At 38.6% G+C, this 19,065-nt stretch overlaps 2 protein-coding genes across 4 annotated transcripts in view; both read left to right on the forward strand.

Moving 5' to 3' along the window:
- The window catches only part of C9 (complement C9), a 52,611-nt gene extending 46,607 nt beyond the window's left edge, over positions 1 to 6,004 (forward strand). Inside the window, exons 10-11 of the mRNA XM_088023191.1 lie at positions 1,241 to 1,460; positions 5,769 to 6,004. Coding sequence (XP_087879317.1) covers positions 1,241 to 1,460; positions 5,769 to 6,004 — 456 coding nt within the window. The remainder of the gene's footprint in view (positions 1 to 1,240; positions 1,461 to 5,768) is intronic.
- Positions 6,005 to 12,580: 6,576 nt separating this feature from the next.
- The window catches only part of FYB1 (FYN binding protein 1), a 157,966-nt gene continuing 151,481 nt past the window's right edge, over positions 12,581 to 19,065 (forward strand). For 2 of the 3 annotated variants that reach the window (XM_088023518.1, XM_028097973.2), the window contains exon 1: positions 12,581 to 12,727. In XM_088023518.1, coding sequence (XP_087879644.1) covers positions 12,596 to 12,727 — 132 coding nt within the window. In that variant the 5' untranslated portion in view covers positions 12,581 to 12,595. Of the gene's footprint in view, positions 12,728 to 15,642; positions 15,741 to 19,065 lie in introns of those variants that run through there. The other variant, XM_028097972.2, reaches the window with a different exon arrangement.

Here is a 19,065-nt window from a genome sequence, read left to right on the forward strand (position 1 = left end):
CCTATTCTCACGTTGACACTGAGATCCCCTCACGCTGCTAGAAATTTCATCCTTTATTCATGTGTCGGATGGGGTTCAGGGAGATCTTTCCTTGTTGCCCAACTTAATACAAGAACCCTGATGCGTCTTTTGGGAAATTGGGAATATGATATGTGTAAACACTTAGTCCACGGTGGCGGTGGCAACCTCATTGTTCATTGTTATGTGAGTTTGAACAATGTTCCCTGGATCTGTGGTCCTTGATATGGACCTTGATATGGACCTAGCTTCCCTAGGGGCACGCCACAGATCCTGCTACTTCCTAAAATAGCTGCCAGAGATCTAGTTATGGTTTCTTGCTACTTAAGGGACATACTAAGTCTGGAGGAAACTCCTCCCTCAGTGGCATTCATCTTACACTCGTTCTCCCTGCAAAACTTTCTCAATGAGTTCAGGCTTTTTTAGGGGGTGTGGGGGAAGGTCAGTAAAGAATTTGCCTTTAGGGGCTTTCTGATCTTGGTCTTGCACACAAACCCTCACTTCAGCAAGAGATATCGAGCACCTGGCTACCTACTGGAAGAGAAGAGGAGCTGAACAGGCAGCAAAAACAATTCAAAAAACAATGTTAATACATGATCCTGAGAAAAGTTTAAATCCATAGTTGTGCATTTTTAAAACATGTGTACCCATCCCATTTAGCACCTACCATAGTTTCTGTTTTAAGTTTATCTGTATGATTATTTTAATATCAGTCTTCGTACTTCCATGATGTGATCTCCATGATCACAGAAATCATGCCTAGTTTTGGTCACTACTATACTCTTTTTTTTTTTTTTTTTTAGATTTGTTTATTTTTTTGAGAGAGAGAGTGGTGGGGAGGGGCAGAGGGAGAGGGAGAATCTCAGACTCTCCACTGAGTATGGAGCCCTATTCAGGGTTCCATCTCATGAAACGTGAGATCATGACCTGAGCCAAAACCAAGAGTCAGAGGCTCAACCAACTGAGCCACCCAAGCACCCCAATCTGATTATTTTAATATCAGTCTTCTTATCTCTGTAATGTGATCTCTATGATCACAGAGATCATGCCTTGTTTTGATCACTACTATAGTCTTAAAAGCTAACATCGTATCTGCCAATACCGTCATTAAATAAAACTCTGTTGAATTAATGAATTGATAAACAACTAATTCAATGAATGGTATTGCACAAGCTCCATCAGTAGAAAAAGTCCTGAAATTAAATGGTTTGCTTTCTTGTAGCTATCTCCTATATATAATCTGGTTCCTGTTAAAATAAAAGATGCACATCTAAAGAAACAAAATTTGGAAAGTGCCATCGAAGATTACCTCTATGAATACAGTGCGAGAAAATGTGACCCATGCCAAAATGGAGGTACAGTGATTCTGCTGGAAGGAGAATGTCTGTGTTCCTGCCCCATCGCATTTACGGGGATTGCCTGTGAAACCAGTAAACAAAAAACGTGAGGTGAGAACAACTTATGATATATTATTAGGGACAAAACTGTGCGTTTTGAGGTTATTTAATTTGAAAATTATCTCCTGAATTAATTTGGATGAAACTTCTAGATTATCCATGTAAACAGAAGATAAAAACTGAATGAATAATGAAAATGGACAAATCAGACTTTATATATCACTAAGCATGCAATTTTATATCTTATACCTCTGCATTTAAACAGAACTATGAAAAAAATTTTTTGATTGTAATGATTGACCCCTGAACAACATGGGTTTGAACTGCATGGGTCCACTTAGACGTGAATTTTTTATAATAGTATTGTAAATGTAGTTTCTCTTCCTTATGATTTTCTTAAGAACATTTTCTTTTCTCTAGCTTACTTTATTGTTAGAATACACTATATAGCACTTTTAGCATACAAAATATGTGTTAATCAACTATATTAGCAGTAAGGCTTCTAGGCAAGAGGAGGCTATTAGTAGTTAAGTTTTGGCAGAGTCGAAAGTTCTACACAGATTTTCAACTCTGCAGGGGTCAGTGCCCCTCACCCCCACGTTGTTCAAAGGTCAACTGTGATTTTTTTAAGCAAGTAAGCAAAATTCCTAATCTCTCTAAAATTTTTTTATATTTTCCACAGAATGTTTTCTTCACATGTTCTTATAAATACCCTTGAATAAGATGCACTTCAAAGATGAATCCCTAAGACCTATGTCTTTTAGGTTCACTTTTTCAGATTGCAGGAAACAGATAGGGATAATACAACAGTCTCCACAATTTCAGGTGGCGTTTATGAAGATCTGAAATATCATTTACCATTGTTAAAGATACAAGGCCTCTCAAGGCGTTCAAAAACTGTGTAGCAACCTAATTACCTTGTTGTTAGTACTGTAATGACGCGACCACTGTCATGACTCCATTTATCACGTCCTTTATCCCCTCTGCTTCTACTGCTTCTATCTTTTCCCAATGCCTCCTGCGTTCAAAATTCCCTAAGACTCTGTAGGGGATGTCATGGTGTACAGCCCAGATCTCCCTTCAGGACCAAGTACCATCCCCCCACCTCCTAGGAGTGTTACCTGCTGACATTTCACACAACAAGTCTCTTCAGGAATTGCACTGTAACCAGGAAGCGACCACACCCAAGGTTATGCTCCCAGCCTGAGGGAGGCTTGTATCTGATAACTGGTCAGTGTGGTTGGTATTTGATGAACAAGCCCTCTGCAGCACCACCCACCTTCACAGCTCCCCATGTGATTTGCTGAAGCCTCCGTTGCAAGAACATCACAATTGAGCTTCCCCTTATTCCTAATTTTGCTTCCCACCCTCCTCACAGATTTTTTTTTCCCAAGAACACACACGAATAAAAACGCTGCCTACAAACTCAGATTCTCAGAGTCTGTTTCCAAGGGAATGCTATCTGCTACAGAGTCTGATTGGGTCAGTTGAGTCTTATTCCATTATCCAGTACATAATGTTCTTAAAACAGGATGAGTTTCTAAAGCTAGCAGAAACTCCTGGCCTTCCTTATGTCTGTTTTCTACGTAGAGGACTTCTGCCAAGGTGCCGATTTTTGTGCCAAATGGATATGGCCGCAGTAGCAGGGTCAATTACCTAAAACATGTTTTTTATGTGTTAGCTTTAATTAAAAACAAAAACTAGACTGAAGGTGCTTGGGACTCATGGACCTGCAGTAAGGTAACACATGTAAAAGACTACCAAAGGACTTGAATTTGGGGAAACTCTTCAAAAACTATTCGGTATTATTATCATTGATGCCTATTTCTACGTCTTTTTTATATGCAGGCAAATAAGAAAAAAACACATATATTATATATTTAGATAGATATATGATAGATAGATAGATAGATAAGAGAGAGATAGAGATATCCTTCCTTCCACATTTTTGTTCTTTACCCAATGGTAGTAAAGTATATACATTGATCCATCTGGCTTTTATCACTTACAATAAATCTTAAAGATCTTTATTATTTATTATTAATTATTCAATTTATTTAAACTAAAACAAAAACAGTTCACCCATTTCTCCCACCCCACCCCCACCTCTCACAACTACCGATCTATTCTCTGTATCTATATGAGTTTTGTGTTTTGTTTGTTTTTCTGGTTTTTTAGATTCCACATATAAGAGAGATCATACAGTATTTCTCTTTCTCTGTATGATTTATTTCATTTAGCACGATGCCCTCAAGATCCATATATGTCATTCTTTTTTGTGGCTGAATATTCCATTGTGTGTATATACCACAGTTTCTTTATCCATTTACCCATTGATGGACCCTTAGGTTGCTTCCTGTCTTGGCTATTGTAAAAAATGCTGCCGTAAACATAGGGGTGCATATATCTTTTTGAGTTAGTGTTTTCATCTTCTTCAGCTAACTACCCAGAAGTGGAATTGGAGGATCATATAGTAGTTCTATTTTTTTATTTTTTTAGGAACCTCCATAACGTTTTCCACAGTGGCTGCCCCAGTTTACATTCCCACCAATAGTGCACATGGGTTTACTAACACTTGTTATTTCTTGTCACATCCTCACTAACACTTGTTATTTTTTGTCTTTTTGATAATAGCCATTCTAACAGGTGTGAGGTGATATCTCATTGTGGTTGTGATTTGCATTTTTCTGATGATTAGTGATGTTGAGCATCTTTCATGTACCTATTGGCCATCTGTACGTCTTTTTTGGAGAAATGTCTAGTCAGATCTTCTGCCCAATCTTTAATCGAATCATTTTTTTGCTATTGAGTTGTATGAGTTCTTTATATATTTTGCATATTAGCCACTTATCAGATATATGGTTTGCAAAGATTTTGTCCCATTCGGTAGGTTGCTTTTTCATTTTTTGATGATTTCATTTGCTGTGCAGAAGCTTTTGAGTTTGATGTAGTCCCATTTGTTTATTTTTACTTTTTTTGCTTTTGCTTTTGGTGTCAGATTCAAAAAGTCATTGCTAAGACCTAGGTCAAGGAGTTTACTATCTATGTTTTCTTCTAAGAGCTTTATGGTTTCAGATCTTACGTTCAAGAACTTAATCTATTTTTAATTAATCCTAGCCTACTGTACTATTTTCCTACTTTTATCTCTTTGAAGATATGAAACATGTTCATTTGGGAATCTCTCTTAATTTGCTCCAGAATATATAGTTTCTGCACTGCAGTTATTTTGTCTATTAAGTGTACTAACTCATTCTCGTGGCATTTTTTTTCTGCGTACTTAGTAATTTCTTACTACAGGCTTAATCCTCAGGGGAAATTGTTTCCTGTGGGAATCCTGTTACTCTGAGTATTCTAAGGGTTAATTTGTTTCTTGAGAGGTCCTGTTGTTTTCATTCATTTTGCACCAGTTTTTTTATGTAAATTTCTTGGTTCAGTTTCCACATTTTGTGTTTCCTGGATAATGAAGATCAAGTTCCCTCCACCTCTCTACACAGTAACTTTAAGGATCCTAGTATCTTCTGGTTGACTTTTCACACCTGACTCAGGATGGTCCACCAGAAATCTTTCTTGATGAAATCTTTCTTGCTGAATCTTTCTCTCAAGGAATCTCTTCCAGACATCCCATTTTCTGCAAAATGTTCAGTTCCAATGTCCCATTTAGATTGGACCTGCCCCCATCATGAGATTGAAAACCTTAAACATCACCTTTTTTAACATACTATTTACTTAAAGTAGAACTCCAACTTTCTCCTCCCTCAACCCATCCAACCCCCCTCTCCTTTAGTACCCTTGTGTGTTTCTACTCCTTCTACACCAGTGTTTCTCAACCTAATGCTCTCTAAATTACCTGATTAGCTTCTTTAAAAAGGCCAAAAAGAAAAACAAAACAGATATCCATCCATGGCAATTAAACCAAAACCTTTGCAGTGGATCCTTCCTGGGGCATTCTTCTTTTTTTTTTTTTTCTTTTTTTCTTTTCCTCTTCTCCTCCTCCCCTTTTCTCATTCTTTGGTTACTCTAATCATGGAAAACCTTCCTTCTGGACCCAGAACAATTAACATCTCTTCAGTGAAATCTTTTCCAATTTCTCCATGTATCAGTTCTCTGTCTATGCTTCCTGAGCACTTTTCCCTCTGCTTTTCCAGAACTAATGACATTTCATGTTTCTACACAAGAGAATATCCCTCTAGTTTGGAAATGTGTCTCTTGTATCCTAAACCCCATTCTGTTCCCAGCCCCTAGAGAGTATCTGGTACATCATGATGCAATAGGGTAAGGGGATAAATAAATAGATGGATGGATGGACCCAAAGTTGAAGACTTATTAAATCATTAAGATTTGATAATCCTTTGTTTTCTCTAGGATTTCCAGCCAAAAAAACAATTAAGCTGTTGACTTCCTTGGGATCAAACCAAACTAAAAACCAGGACTTTCCGATTAAGGATCCTGCCCTTGGAGAGAGTTCTTGCTGCCAAATGAAAAGCAATATGAACATCCTATTGACCTCTGAAATCTCCACTTTCAGATCCACAAGGCTTCTTTTCCTCTTTAAACTCCTATGGTGTTTCCATTTTTTTATTCCTGAATGAGCAGTAGGCAGTACACTATGCCAACACTGCTTTCTCCCAGAGGCAATGCCAGTCTCTTGTTAACAAACAAAATTAAATTAAAAAGAGAATGTTGGCTTTAAAAGTAATTGCCAAAGTGCTTTGTATGATTAATATATTCCACCAGTTTCATTACCCCAAGTCCATAACATGCAATTTCATTCTTGTGTATGTTGTTGCTTCTTGTTGGGTCATTCATTGGTACCTGCATGAATTCATTCAGCAAATACCTACTGAGTGCCTACCCCATGCATAGGACTCTGCTCTTGTTAGTCTTTCCTCTCCAGTTTAACTCTGTTTCCAAAGGAATAAATGTATTGTATTCGTAACAAAAAACAATTAGGTTAAATCATGTGAAATTGCCTCTATTCAGTCATATTTTACAAAAAAACCCACAAACACAAAAAAACAAATAACCAGCAATTTCGTATGGTCCAGCTTAATACCCAGTCTTATGAATTGAATGAGGTAAGGCTACCCACATAAGAAAGTGATTAAAGGGGGTGCCTGGGTGGCTCAGTTGTTTAAGCATCTGCCTTTAGCTCAGGTCATGATCCCGGATCGAGCCCCACATTGGGATCCCTGCTCAACAGGAAGCCCGCTTCTCCCTCTCTCTTTGCCTGCCGCTCCCCCTGTTTGTGCTCTCTCTCTCTGTCAAATAAATAAATAAAATCTTAAAAAAAAAAAAAAGAAAGTGATTAAGGGAACTGACTGTATGATTTTATCCATTAAATAGTGTGATACTTAAGGCCTCAAAGCTTTTGAAAAGGTCTGAGACTTCCCCTAAAAAAAAGACTGAAAATACAAAGGAAAAAATGCGAAATAAAAATTAATAAATGTTTAATAAACATAAACAATATGATCATGTCAACTCCATTAATTGTTATTGTTAATAAACATTTCCTGCATTTATAAATAAATTTGTTCATTTTTCTCACTTCACACAAATTCAGAATGCACATAATTACTGAAAGATCACAGCAAATTATTTATTTGCAAACAATTTGAAAGCAAAATATTTAACAACAATTTTCAAATTCTTTTTTAAACAACAAAGGAAAATGTTATTGGACATGGAATGCATTTTAATACGTTAGGTGTGATACGGAGATGGAGCTCTAAACATAGAAGTGCCAGTCTGGTCCTTTAGGATATGAAAGTAGCCCTGGAATCTCAAAAGAATTCCTGTTCCCTGCCCCCAGAAACCTGGGTGAATCAAAAAGAATTCAGATCTGTTAAATGCATGCAAATACTGAACTCAGCTCCTAAGACAATTCACTGTTGAGAGAGTCTCTGCTGTAGAGCACCTGGACTAAGGGGACCTATCATAGTAAAAACTGAAAATTCCTTGCACTCTTTTGAATTATAAATATCAACCAAGAAAAAAGCTGAGCCTCAACCAGAATCCCTATGTTCAGCTTAATGATTTGTCAAAATCCCTTCTACTGGAAATGGAGGGAACCGTGCAGGTTCACTGTTGACCGCCAGATCCTCCAACTTTCCTTCCCAAGTGACATATCTGGTAGAGCATTTCCAGCAGGGTGCACCATTGAGACACCAGAAACTGCCCAACAGGAATCAGCCCCTCGAAGAACATCTCTAAATCTAAACTGAGGAAGAATCAGGAGAAATTGGGGGAGATGAAGACCTCCAGGCTGCCAGGTCTTACCTGGCTCAGCCTGGCCTGTGGTTGTGAGAAAGCAGACTCCTGAGAAGGAAAGGGGTAGCTCGGTCCAGGCAGATGGGGCATGGTATATCCCCACACCTGCATGCTCTCTGAGGGAGGCACACCACAAACTCAAGGAAAGAAACACGTGGGGAAAACAGTCCTCTGTCTCAGGCCATACATTCTGATGATTACCCTGAACCCTAGCCATTATCAAGAGGACCCGGAGAAGCTGGATAGGCATTCATATTCTCTTGGGCTTAATGGGAAAAGAAGCTTTGGTGAATTGCGAGGGTTTTCCCTTTTTATACTCAAAACTCAAGTAGCTTATTCATTCTACTGATCGCCTGGTAGATAGCATCGTATACCTGGCAACTAATAAATGTTTGAGATGTGGGTTGGCATCCTTACCCTGGCTTTACACCACTGTCTCCCCAGGGCCCTCTGGCTGATATACGCAAGAGGACGCTGCATACAACAGCCCACACGATAGCACTCTTGAGTTCATTTCCCGACAGTTATTTATGAAAATAACCCAAAGTGGTAGATAAGAAACTAGGCTCACCTTAGGTTTATTTAAAAAAAAAGAATAATAAAAGTATTCTCTCCTCAATCACACACAAGCACACTTATATAACGACTTCACAGGACAAACATCTGTCTCTCTGTTCACCTCCAACTCCCCCCAACCTCTCCACCCCCACCTCATATTCATTACCACTACCATGCTAAAAGCCGTGAAATGATGCAAGATAAGGAAGTGGTGTGGCTTTTTAACAAGAGACAAGTTACTAAACCCCCAAGCCCTAAGATATGTCCAGGGGTGATAATATTCCCTTCATGGGATTTTTGTGTGTTGATTTATTGAGATAATGCATTTAATGACTTTGGCCTTTGTAGACAAACAATAAACAGTAGCTGTTACTATTGTTATTATGCAAAGCTATTGATATAAATCCTTCTGAATGTGACTCTAATATTTGTGACATTTAAAAAAGCCAAAAAGATTAAATCTAAAAACTGAAAATAATGTTTTATGGCAGAATGGCTTAGTACTTTCCTCTAAATAGTTAGTGGGTTCAGTGACATTTTTTAGAGGACTTATTTTTTTTATTGTGACAAAGTACCATTTTAACTTTTTTTTTTTTTTTTTTGTAGAGAGGGAGCGGGGGAGGGGCAGAGGGAGAGGAATAGAGAATCTCAAGCAGACTCCCCCCTGAGTGTGGAGCCCAACTCAGGGCTTGGTCCCACAACTCTGAGATCATGACCTGAGCCAAAATCAAGAGGTGGATGTTTAATTGTCTGATCCACCCAGGCACCCGCGTCTTACCATTTTTAAGTGTACAGTTCAGTGGCATTAAGTACATTTATATTGTTGTGCAACCATCACTACTACCTATCACAGAACTTCTTCATCATACCAAACTGAAATTCTGCACCTAGTAAAAAATAACTCTCCATTCCCTACTTCCCCAGCCCTGATAACCACTATTCTACTTTTGTCTCTGAATTTGACTATTTTAGGTTCCTTATATAAATGGAATCGTAGAACATTTGTCCTTTTGCATCTATTTCATTTAGTGAATATCTTCCAGCATATATCAGAATTTCCTTATATACAATACACAATGTTATTCAGCCTTAAAAAGCAATGAAATATATATATTGATGTTATATTTATATATTCAAGATATATATATATCACATTTATATATATCACATTTTGTTTGTCCATTTCTCTGTTGCTGGACACTTGAGTTGCTTCTACCTTTGGGCTGCAGTGAACATGATGTACAAATATCTCTTTGAATCTCTGCTTTCATGTCTTTGGGCTATGTACCCAGAAGTGGAGTTACTGGATCATAAGTTTAAATCTATGTTTAATTTTTTGAGGAACACAATACTGTTTTCCACAATAGTTGCACCATTTTACATTCCCATCAGCAATGAGCAAGGGCTCCAATTTCTCCACATCCTGGTCAACACTTGTTATTATCTAGTTTTTTTAATAATAGCCATCCTAATGGATACAAAAGTGGTATCTCTTTGTGGTTTTGATTTACATTTCCCTAATGATGAGTGATGTTGACCATCCTTTCATGTCCTTATTGGCCTTTTATATATCTTCCTTGGAGAAATATCTATTCAAGTCCTTTGCCTATTTTTTAATCAGGTTGTTCTTTGTTGTTGAGTTATAGGAATTCTTTATATATTTTGGATATTAGTTCCTTATCATATATACAACTTACAAATATTTTCTCTGATTCTGGGGTTGCCTTTTTACTCTATTGATAGCATCCTTTAATGCACAAAAGTTTTTAATGTTGATGAAATCTAATTTATCCATTTTTTCTTCTGTTTCTCCTGGGCTTGTGGTGTCATACAAGAAGTCATTTGATCCAATGTCAATTTTGTCATGAAGCTTCTCCCCTGTGTGTTCTTCTAGAAGTCTTATAGTTTTATTAGCTCTTATGTTTAGGTCTTTGATCATTTTGAGTTAATTTTTTATATTGTACAAGGTAAGGCTCTAGCTTCATTCTTTTGCATTATGGATATCCAGTTTTCCCAGTATCATGTATAGATCTATAATAATTTTTAATCATGTGCTAGCCTATCAAAGGCTGTCAGCCTAGAAAGGATTAAAAAAAAAGAGGGTCAGGATGACTTGAATCATCTCACAAATTGTTATAATAAATTTGTTTCATAGCTACATTATAGATACTCTGAAGACTTCCTATAGCACTGCTAAGTAGTAGTATTGAGTTCCAAAAGGTACTATAGAATTTAAAATAGCAACATTTGCATTCTTCTGATCAAAAGAAAAATTGTCACTAGGTTACACCCAGGTATGGCTAATTTTATATTAGGTCATAGATAATTTTATATTTAGGTAGGCTTCTTGCCTGACAAATAAGGGTATTTAAAAAAAGAAAGAAAAGAATGTAAGTCTTCACCAATATGTATTTTGTACTGAAATGGAAATATTCCTATTTTAAAATTAAACAGACAACAAACTAGGAAAATGAGTCTATTCATACTTGCAATTAGTTGACAGTGGGAAAGAATAAGAACTCAAGAAATGGCAGAGAGATCCCTTTTCCCCTTTGTCATCTTCTCTGAGTCTGTAAAATCCCAAGGCACATCTGTTTATTTTCCAACCTTTCTGGTCTAACCTTACTATTGGGAAGGAAACTGAGATGGAAGGAAGGAGGAAGGAAGGAAGGAAGGAGGAAGGAAGGAGGAAGGAAGGAAGGAAGGAGGAAGGAAGGAGGAAGGAAGGAAGGAAGGAAGAAGAAAGGGAAGGAAGGAAGGAGGGAAGGAAGGGGACAAAAGCAGAAATACATTTTTCACGTATGACCTTTTCTTTTACTCGTTAAAGTACAAATTACTATCAACAAATTGTCAAGCCCAGGGACCAACCCAATGAGTATGTATTTTGATGATGTCAATTAAATATCCTTGACTTGGACACCTAGTGAGACCAAAAGATTACAACGGAGATTCTGCCTCTGAGAAGACCATATAAGGACCGAAGAGGTGAGAAGCCATGAAAAGAGAATAGCAAGAGCCATGAGTAGAAAACAGCAAGATTCAAGAGACCTTGCAGAGCCTCACAAGCCCCCCAAAACCCAAGAGAGAATAAGATAAAAATTATAGCCAAAAGAGCAAGAGAAATTAATAAGTATATTAATAAATAACACAGAATTCTATATGCTTTGTTCTTTGTCTCTTTGCTTTTCAAGTTAGTTGGTTTGATAAAAGACCCTTTAAATAAAGTATTTCTCCATTGTCCTGTCTCAGCAGTTCTTTTAGAGATCAGTAAATGCTTGCCTGGGGTTGGGTTTAACTTGTAAAGAAAATTGTTCCCTGCTCTCCATGAATTTAAAAACAATTTACTCATATTGTTGAAATATAATAGGAACTCTCCTTCTGTTGGAGGATGAGTTCATTTTTTACTGAAGTTGATTAGTAAGTTATTTCTTCCAGGGGCTCCTGGGTGGCTTAGCCAATTAAGTGTCTGACTCTTGGTTTCAGCTCAGGTCATGATCTCAAGGTCATGGGATTGAGCCCTGCATCAGGCTCCACACTGGGCATGGAATCTGCTTGGGATTCTCTCCCTTTCCTTCTCTCTCCTCCACTGGTTCTCTTCCTGCTCGTGCCCTCTCTCTCTAAAATAAATAAAATCTTTAAAAAAATAAGTAAGTTATTTCTTCCAGAGCATTGATGTTCTGAATGGGTTAAGGCCCGCTTTCATCAAAAATATAAAGCACAAGAGCTAAAATCCACTGTGTTTTCAAAACAAAAAGTGAAAGAGAAATAAGGCAAACCAGGGAACTGCCCATTTCCTCTTGCGCACCCTTTTTAAACAAGTTTCTTCTTATCCTGCTTTCTTCCTGCTACTTTCCACTTGGCTATTCCATATCTATCCGAACAGGGAGACTAGAATTTCCTTGAATTTCTACAAGTCTATTTTGTGAGCTTGAGTTCTTTGCTGGCACAGTTCAGTTGCATGCTGATAGAAAGAGACAAGTTTACCAAATAATGAAGTTTTAGCTGACGCTTTTCCCCGTTTGGAAACTGGAGGGGTCACTCCACATTTCTGTGCTTTAATTTCATCGTCAAAGGGCAGTAATGTAGTGACCATCTCCTAGTATTTGATAATATTTTAGCCAAGAGTTTTCCTACAGCTTCTCATAAATAATGGGTTTCAAGGGAGGCTGTACACCTGCAGCCTTAGTGTGCAAAACCGTATAATGTTTTTATCAGATTCTGAAAGGAACCTATGAGCCAAAAAAAAAAAGGGTTAGAAAAATAAAAGTTGCTCTAGGATCTTAGGATGGCAGAAGGAAGTATTCAAATTAATTCGCACTGGAAGAGTTTCAAATCTAGTTAGGGAGCCAAACTTAATGCAGCCGATACAATGGGAGAACCATAAAAGGCAAACATATCAAAGAGCTTCATTTGGTGGTGCAGTCTGCAGGCGTCCAGAGAAAGGGGGAGAAGAGGGAGTGCGCAGAAGAAAAGGCTTCCTGGAAGAGGTGAGACTCAACATCCCTCTGTTCTCCTATCTCTGGGGTCTTGCCCGGGGCATGTTAGCATTGGGCACATAAAGGAGGTGATCATTTGTTTCTTCTCTAAGATGTTAGCCATTTGGGATATAAAGGTGAAATTATGTAAGAGTTTATAAGTCATTCTAACCCTCTATGCTAACCATTTTAACCAGGCTCCTTTTAAGACCCTGATAGATACAACACTGACAATGCTTTTAAATAATGCTCAGTAAGTAGTGTTACCTAAATTTTTATTAATGCTGTTTCCCTCCATCTTCTTGTCAATTGACTTTGAAAAATGAAGCTGGTTTCTGTGACCCACCCCACATCTTTGGGCCTCACTGTCTCCACCTAGTGGTCACCTTTGGTGAATACCAACGTGGCAGACTCATTTTACCCTTGCCTGAACAAAAACCATTCACTGGAAAGCAAATTTAGGAAAAGAGAATGCATGCCCAAGTAGTTAAAGAATTCTAACGACTCTTGCACCCTCTGAGTTACTTCTCCCTTTCACTAGCAGGAATAATTGCGTGCCCATACCAGGAAAATAGAACTTTATCTTCTTTAGATGATATCTCTACATTGTCTGTCAGCTTTATTGCATTTCCTGTTTTGCCTTCTTGCTCAGGGGCTTATATACTTAATTGACTTCACAGGAAATATACTCACATATGTGATATTTGAAATATTTCTCAAGTAAAGTGATTACACTCCAAAAATAAAAACTCATCGGTGGATGATAAATTAGGGTTGGGAGCTTGAGTCCTTACCTGTTTTCTCTTAGTCAAATTACTTCTTTTAAATATATATTTTTGACAGACTGCTGAACTTATGTCAGTAACAACTAAAAATTACCTTCAGTTTCATTTGGAAATAAGCACAAGTTGAAATGGAATGCAAATGAACGAATTGAAATTCGAAGTTGTCTCAACCAGAGACCTATCCAGTCAGCTACATTGTTAATGGAAATCGCTAGATTTCTGCTCATGTTGTCATTTTTGTCCAACTTACTGGTACAGAGAGAAAAATCACAGAATGACCAAAAATAAGTAATTATTATGGACTGCCTGGTGAAAATATGTTGTTAAACTCAGTAGTAAACAATGGCAGAGTATCAGGGTTATTTCTACCTGGAAGCCTCGCCTGGTGATCTGTTCACCATCTTGCTGGCAGTAGTCATCTGCTCCTCCTTCTAGAGACCAGGCTTGCATGCACCTTGGAATTTCCTGGGAAAATAAAAAATACTGATGACTGTGTCTCAAGCCTAGAGATTTTGATTTGATGGTCTGGGGGAAGCCTGGGAACTGTGATTTTTAAAAGCATCCCAGGTGATTTTAATGTGCATCCAGGTTGAAAAGAGTGCTTTACACTCTGAACTGTACCTGCATTGTGAAAAAAACTGTTTCAGCAGATAGTAGATACGAGGCGTTTTGGTTGGCCGAAATGTCTTCATTTCAAGGCCTTCCGCTAACAAACGTTTTGTATCTAAAAGCATGCTTGGTTCCTCTACCTGTCCTGCCTTGATCTTCCTCCTTTTATTCATTGAGCATTTATTACATGCCAGAGACGGCAATTTCAGTTTCCTGACTACCCACCTAGTTCCTGACCACACCCTCTTTAAAATACCTGCAAGTTTCAAGGCAGTATCAGGTTCTTTTCCACCTCTGGAACTTGCCCCCTGCTCTGTCTTCACTCTTTGTCCTGGCAATGATGCTATCCATATTGCTAATCACATCTGTATTTTGAAAAGCATTTTCATTTTAAAAAATAAATAATAGGAAACATCTTCTTTTAATATAGGATTTGGATTGTCATGGCAGTAATTAGTATTAGCTCAGCATCAAGTGAAAAAATCCGGTGCCCCGCTCCTAGGTGGTAGTATGTACAAGAAGATCTGGAAATTTGCAACCCAAAATTAAGGCATCAGTTGCCTTTCCTTTTCAAGAGGCAACGAAAATGATCTTCTGCCCTCGAAATTACTTTAGTGTCAGGCTATGTATTCAAAATAAAGGAGATAAATCCTTGTACCAGAATGTGTTCAGACAGGTATTGCAGATAATTGGTGGGATTTGGGATCAAACACCATGCTTTAAGAATATAGTTTACCAGCATGAGAGATTGAGATAGGTGATGCTAATAAAAATTGCTAAAAACCTAACACATGAAGCTAGATTCACATATAGTTTATATTTTTAATGAAACGAATGCCATCCTATAAGTTTATGGATATCTCCACCATTTAAATATTGGTGAGATAGTTTTAAATACATTTTATTCTTTTTAAGATCATAGTTACATTTTTAACAAGTATATATACTCAGAAAAGTCAGAAAGTCAGCAAAGTACAAAACAAGAATTATTTGTAATAAAACGTTAACCTAAGTCAATCACTGTTAACATTTTAGATTGTGTCCTTCATTCATAGATAGATAGATAGATTCACAAATATAGATTTTATATAAAACAGGTTAATCATGGGTGCCCCAGGGGGCTCAGTCAGTTAAGCGTCTGCCTTCAGCTCAGGTCGTGATCTCAGGGTCCTGGGATCAAGCCCCACCTCGGGCTCCCTGCTCAACAGGGAGTCTGCTTCTCCCTCTGCACCCCACCCCTTGCTCTCTCTCTCTCTCTCTCACAAAAATAAATAAATAAAATCTTAAGTAAAAATTAAAGAAAAACAGGTTAATTGTGTACACAAAATGTAATACCCAGGCACTTCTTAAAAAATTCCATGTCATCTTTCAGACTTCAAACCTCTCCCAAGTATCTGTCCTCATATTATTAAGGCATAATAACTTGATAAACCTGGTCAGTTATACAAATGCTCTGAGGGCTGAGATAACATGCAAATAAACACTACATATCAATGTGAGAAGGCTGGACAGACCACACAGTTCAAAAAAGGAAGTGCACTCTGCAAAGCTAACTTGCACATTCACTGTCCGCCTTACAGCATCTTCGGGGTCGCCGTGTGCCAGGCACATCAACTCTTTTCAGTAAAATGGTAAGTAAGAGATTTTATGACTCTCCCTGGTCCCCTGGCAAACATCTCATCTTCTCTAGGTAGAGCAGAGCTGGGTGGGGAGGCTTCTCGGCCAAGTTCTCCAACCCTTTGGAATGTTTGCTTGACCCGTCGTTGTTCCATTTGCAAATAAAGTTGCTGAGTGTTACACCAGTTGAGAGTCTGTGGCTTAAGGATTTCCCGTTTCTGATTCTAGCCTTCAGAATGGAGGAAGGGCTATGACTTACGGAAAGAAAAGTTGCATTCTTTGTCTTTGCCTCTTAAGATAGCAAGGTGCCAGGATCAGTAACAGAGTCAAGTTTCCTATTATAAGCTTTTGGGATTCCGGAGGAGAACTCCAATGATAAATGTTGGGCAGTATTGCTGATGATGAGTGCCATTTTGACAACACAGTGGATTTTGTAAAGGAGCTCTTTTGTTTAAAAATGCATTTTATTATTTTAGCTAAGAGAAGCAAACAAAACCCAAATAGTCCAAACCATAGGGACAGGTTGTGTTCCCAAAGTTAATTGAAAGTCATTATTTGGAGCACACTTAAAAGAGTGACTGGGTTCCCAATGGTACCATAACAACTCGCTTAACCCATAATGTACCTTAACTGCAGTGTTAGCACATGGTTTCCTATTATTTCTCTGTAAAAATTGCCTGTGTTCTTATACTGCTAGTGTTCTTATGCTCCCAGAGTCTAGAAGAGAGCTAACTTTCTATTCCATACACCCACTCCACGCACTCCCCAGTCCCCAGAAGGCTGGAAACTTGATTATCCCTTCTCTTCTGAGGAAGGGGATTGCTTCCTCTGCCGGTCCCTGGTGAGAAGACAGGGATTGAGGTAATGACTCCTGCAGGTACATGGCTGGGGGCGGAATGCACTGCAGGCATTGGAGTAGAGAGCAAGGTCTCCATGGGATGTGTTTGTAAGGCAGGGGCCTCTTGAGCCAGAATTGGGAAGTACAGAGGTGAGAGAGACTAACCTTGCCATAGAGGAGAAAGGGAGGAGAAGAGACGGGGACAGGGTGCGAAGTCATAGAGGGAAGGAATGTGCAGCCATGGAGGAAAGGGTGGCATGGGGATTCTACCCGTAGCCACACTCGTGTGGAGAAAGGCAGTCACCCGGCAAGATGGGACTTACAAGTCCTGGTGGTGTTTCCAACTGGGTCTTTAGGTCCCAGATTCGTAGAAGAAAGCTTGACCTTAATTACTGATAGCCTTTTCAAAAATAAGTGAGGTTTACTGAGTTATTTGGGTTTTCTTAGGGAAAACGAGATGATAATACCAGAAAAAAGTTTAACTGGATAGTGGGTATTTGGTGCAATACTTACACAATGTTTTCTTAGGGGATTACCATCTCCCTATTACAAAAGTAACACATACTATTAGAGGAAATTTCTTAGAAATATACATATAAAGAAATGAAACAATATATATTTTCTATAGTTTCAACACTTGGGGGCAATCCCTGTGAAGTGAGTACAGATCTTTCTAGAATTTCATCAGTTTAAAACATATTTTAAAAATATGATTTTTCTATAAGTGCTATGATACTTTATAAACCATTTCCTTACCTACTTTTTTTATTTAAAATATCTTGAATAATACCTGAGTTATGGTATCATTTTTCATGATGAATCATTTTTCCATGATTTAATCATTTCCATATAGTTAAACATTTAGATTACTTCTTATTTTTCTTTCTTTAAGGTAATAGAGGCAATATATTCATTTATACACATTGCTGCTCAGGACAGGTATGGAGTTGGCCTTAACGTTGGCCCACATTCTTTATAACATGATTCTACATTTTAGAAGTGGCCCATGTTTTCTATAACGTGGCCTATGTTCTTTATAACATGATTGCACATTTTAGAAGTGGAAGGACATGGCAATAGGATTCTAATTCTCAAATATCTGCCTCTGCGGAAATTGACTTGATCTGTGAACCTAGACAAATTAACTCCCACCTCACGGTCCTAAAATAAAAAAATAAAAAAAAATAGAATGCTACCCATCTACATGACAAGTAATTTTAGGTACATTTCAAGTTGCTGAATTTTCTGGAAAAAAAAAAGGAGAGGCAGATATCTAATAATGCACCAATTTTTGTATGGTCGTGGTGGGTAAGGAAAAAATCTTTTATGAATACACTTAGAAGGTTTTAAGAAATGGAGTGAAAGTTGGTTTTGGAGATTTTGTTTGTTTTGCTCCTTTCATTCAACTTTCAGTTGACATGTGAGCTACTGGCAAAAGAAATGTGCTCTCACTGGCTCATTCAACCAAAGTTTGTTGAGCCTCTACCCCACGTTGGGTTTTGGCTAGAAGAGAATGCAAGGCGAACAACGCAGGTGGGGTCCCAGCTCCCGAGAGCTTACACTCAGTGCAGTGGGTCTCCAATGTTAGTATGCCTCTCAGTCAGGGACAGGGCTGAAGATTTTGCATTTCTAATAAGTTTTCAGATGCCGCTGCTGATCCAGGCACTCAGAGAACCACTGTTTGGTAGAAGTGATGGATCGAAAAGTGAAACAAAGTAAACAAGTCAAATACCTTGTAGTGACTTCAGAAAGAAGGTAAAGAAGGAGCTGAGATAGAACAGAGAAAGGAGACATCCTCTCTAGGGCTCTGGTCCCTGATAAAGTGCTGTCTACACTAAAGCACTGGTTCTCAACTCTGGCTGCCCGTGAGAATCACTTGAGCAGCTTATAAGTCATACCCATTCCCGAGGCCCCAACTGAGACCAGTTAAATCAAAACCTTGAAGTGGGAGGCGGGGCACAGCAAGGGTTGAGAATTGCTGCACCAAACAGCAAGAATGAGCCAGGCACGGGAAACGTGGCCGTAAGAACCACTTCGAGCAGAGGAAATGGCAGGTGCAAAAGCTGTGAGACGGGGAGGGCTTGGATCTGCAAGAAGACCAGGATGGCTAGAGCATAAACAAGGGAAGACGAAAGTGGCCAGAGGTCATTTTAAGAAATAGGCAGCAGTCAAGGGATTCGATCTTATTTTGTTCACCCTAGCAGTCACTGGAGGATCCGAAGCAAAGGAGTGAGTGCCATTATCTGGTTTACATTTTGAAAGTAGGGCTACTTCTGGGGCGACTGGGTGGCTCAGTCGGTTGAGCATCAGACTCTTGGTTTCGGCCCATGTCATGATCCCAGGGTCGTGGGATCCAGCCCCATGCCGGGCTCCACACTGGGCATGGAGTCCGCTTGAAATTCTCTCCCTCTGCCCCTCCCCCCAGCTCATGCGTGTGCACTGTGTGTGTGTGTGTCTCTCTCTCAAATAAAATAAATAAATAAACTCTTTAAAAATAAAAA

The sequence above is a fragment of the Eumetopias jubatus genome, unplaced genomic scaffold (genome assembly GCF_037043125.1).
Source record: "Eumetopias jubatus isolate StellerSeaLion01/CBP00866 unplaced genomic scaffold, mEumJub1_p1.0 scaffold_5, whole genome shotgun sequence".
NCBI classification, from domain to species: Eukaryota; Metazoa; Chordata; class Mammalia; order Carnivora; family Otariidae; genus Eumetopias; species Eumetopias jubatus.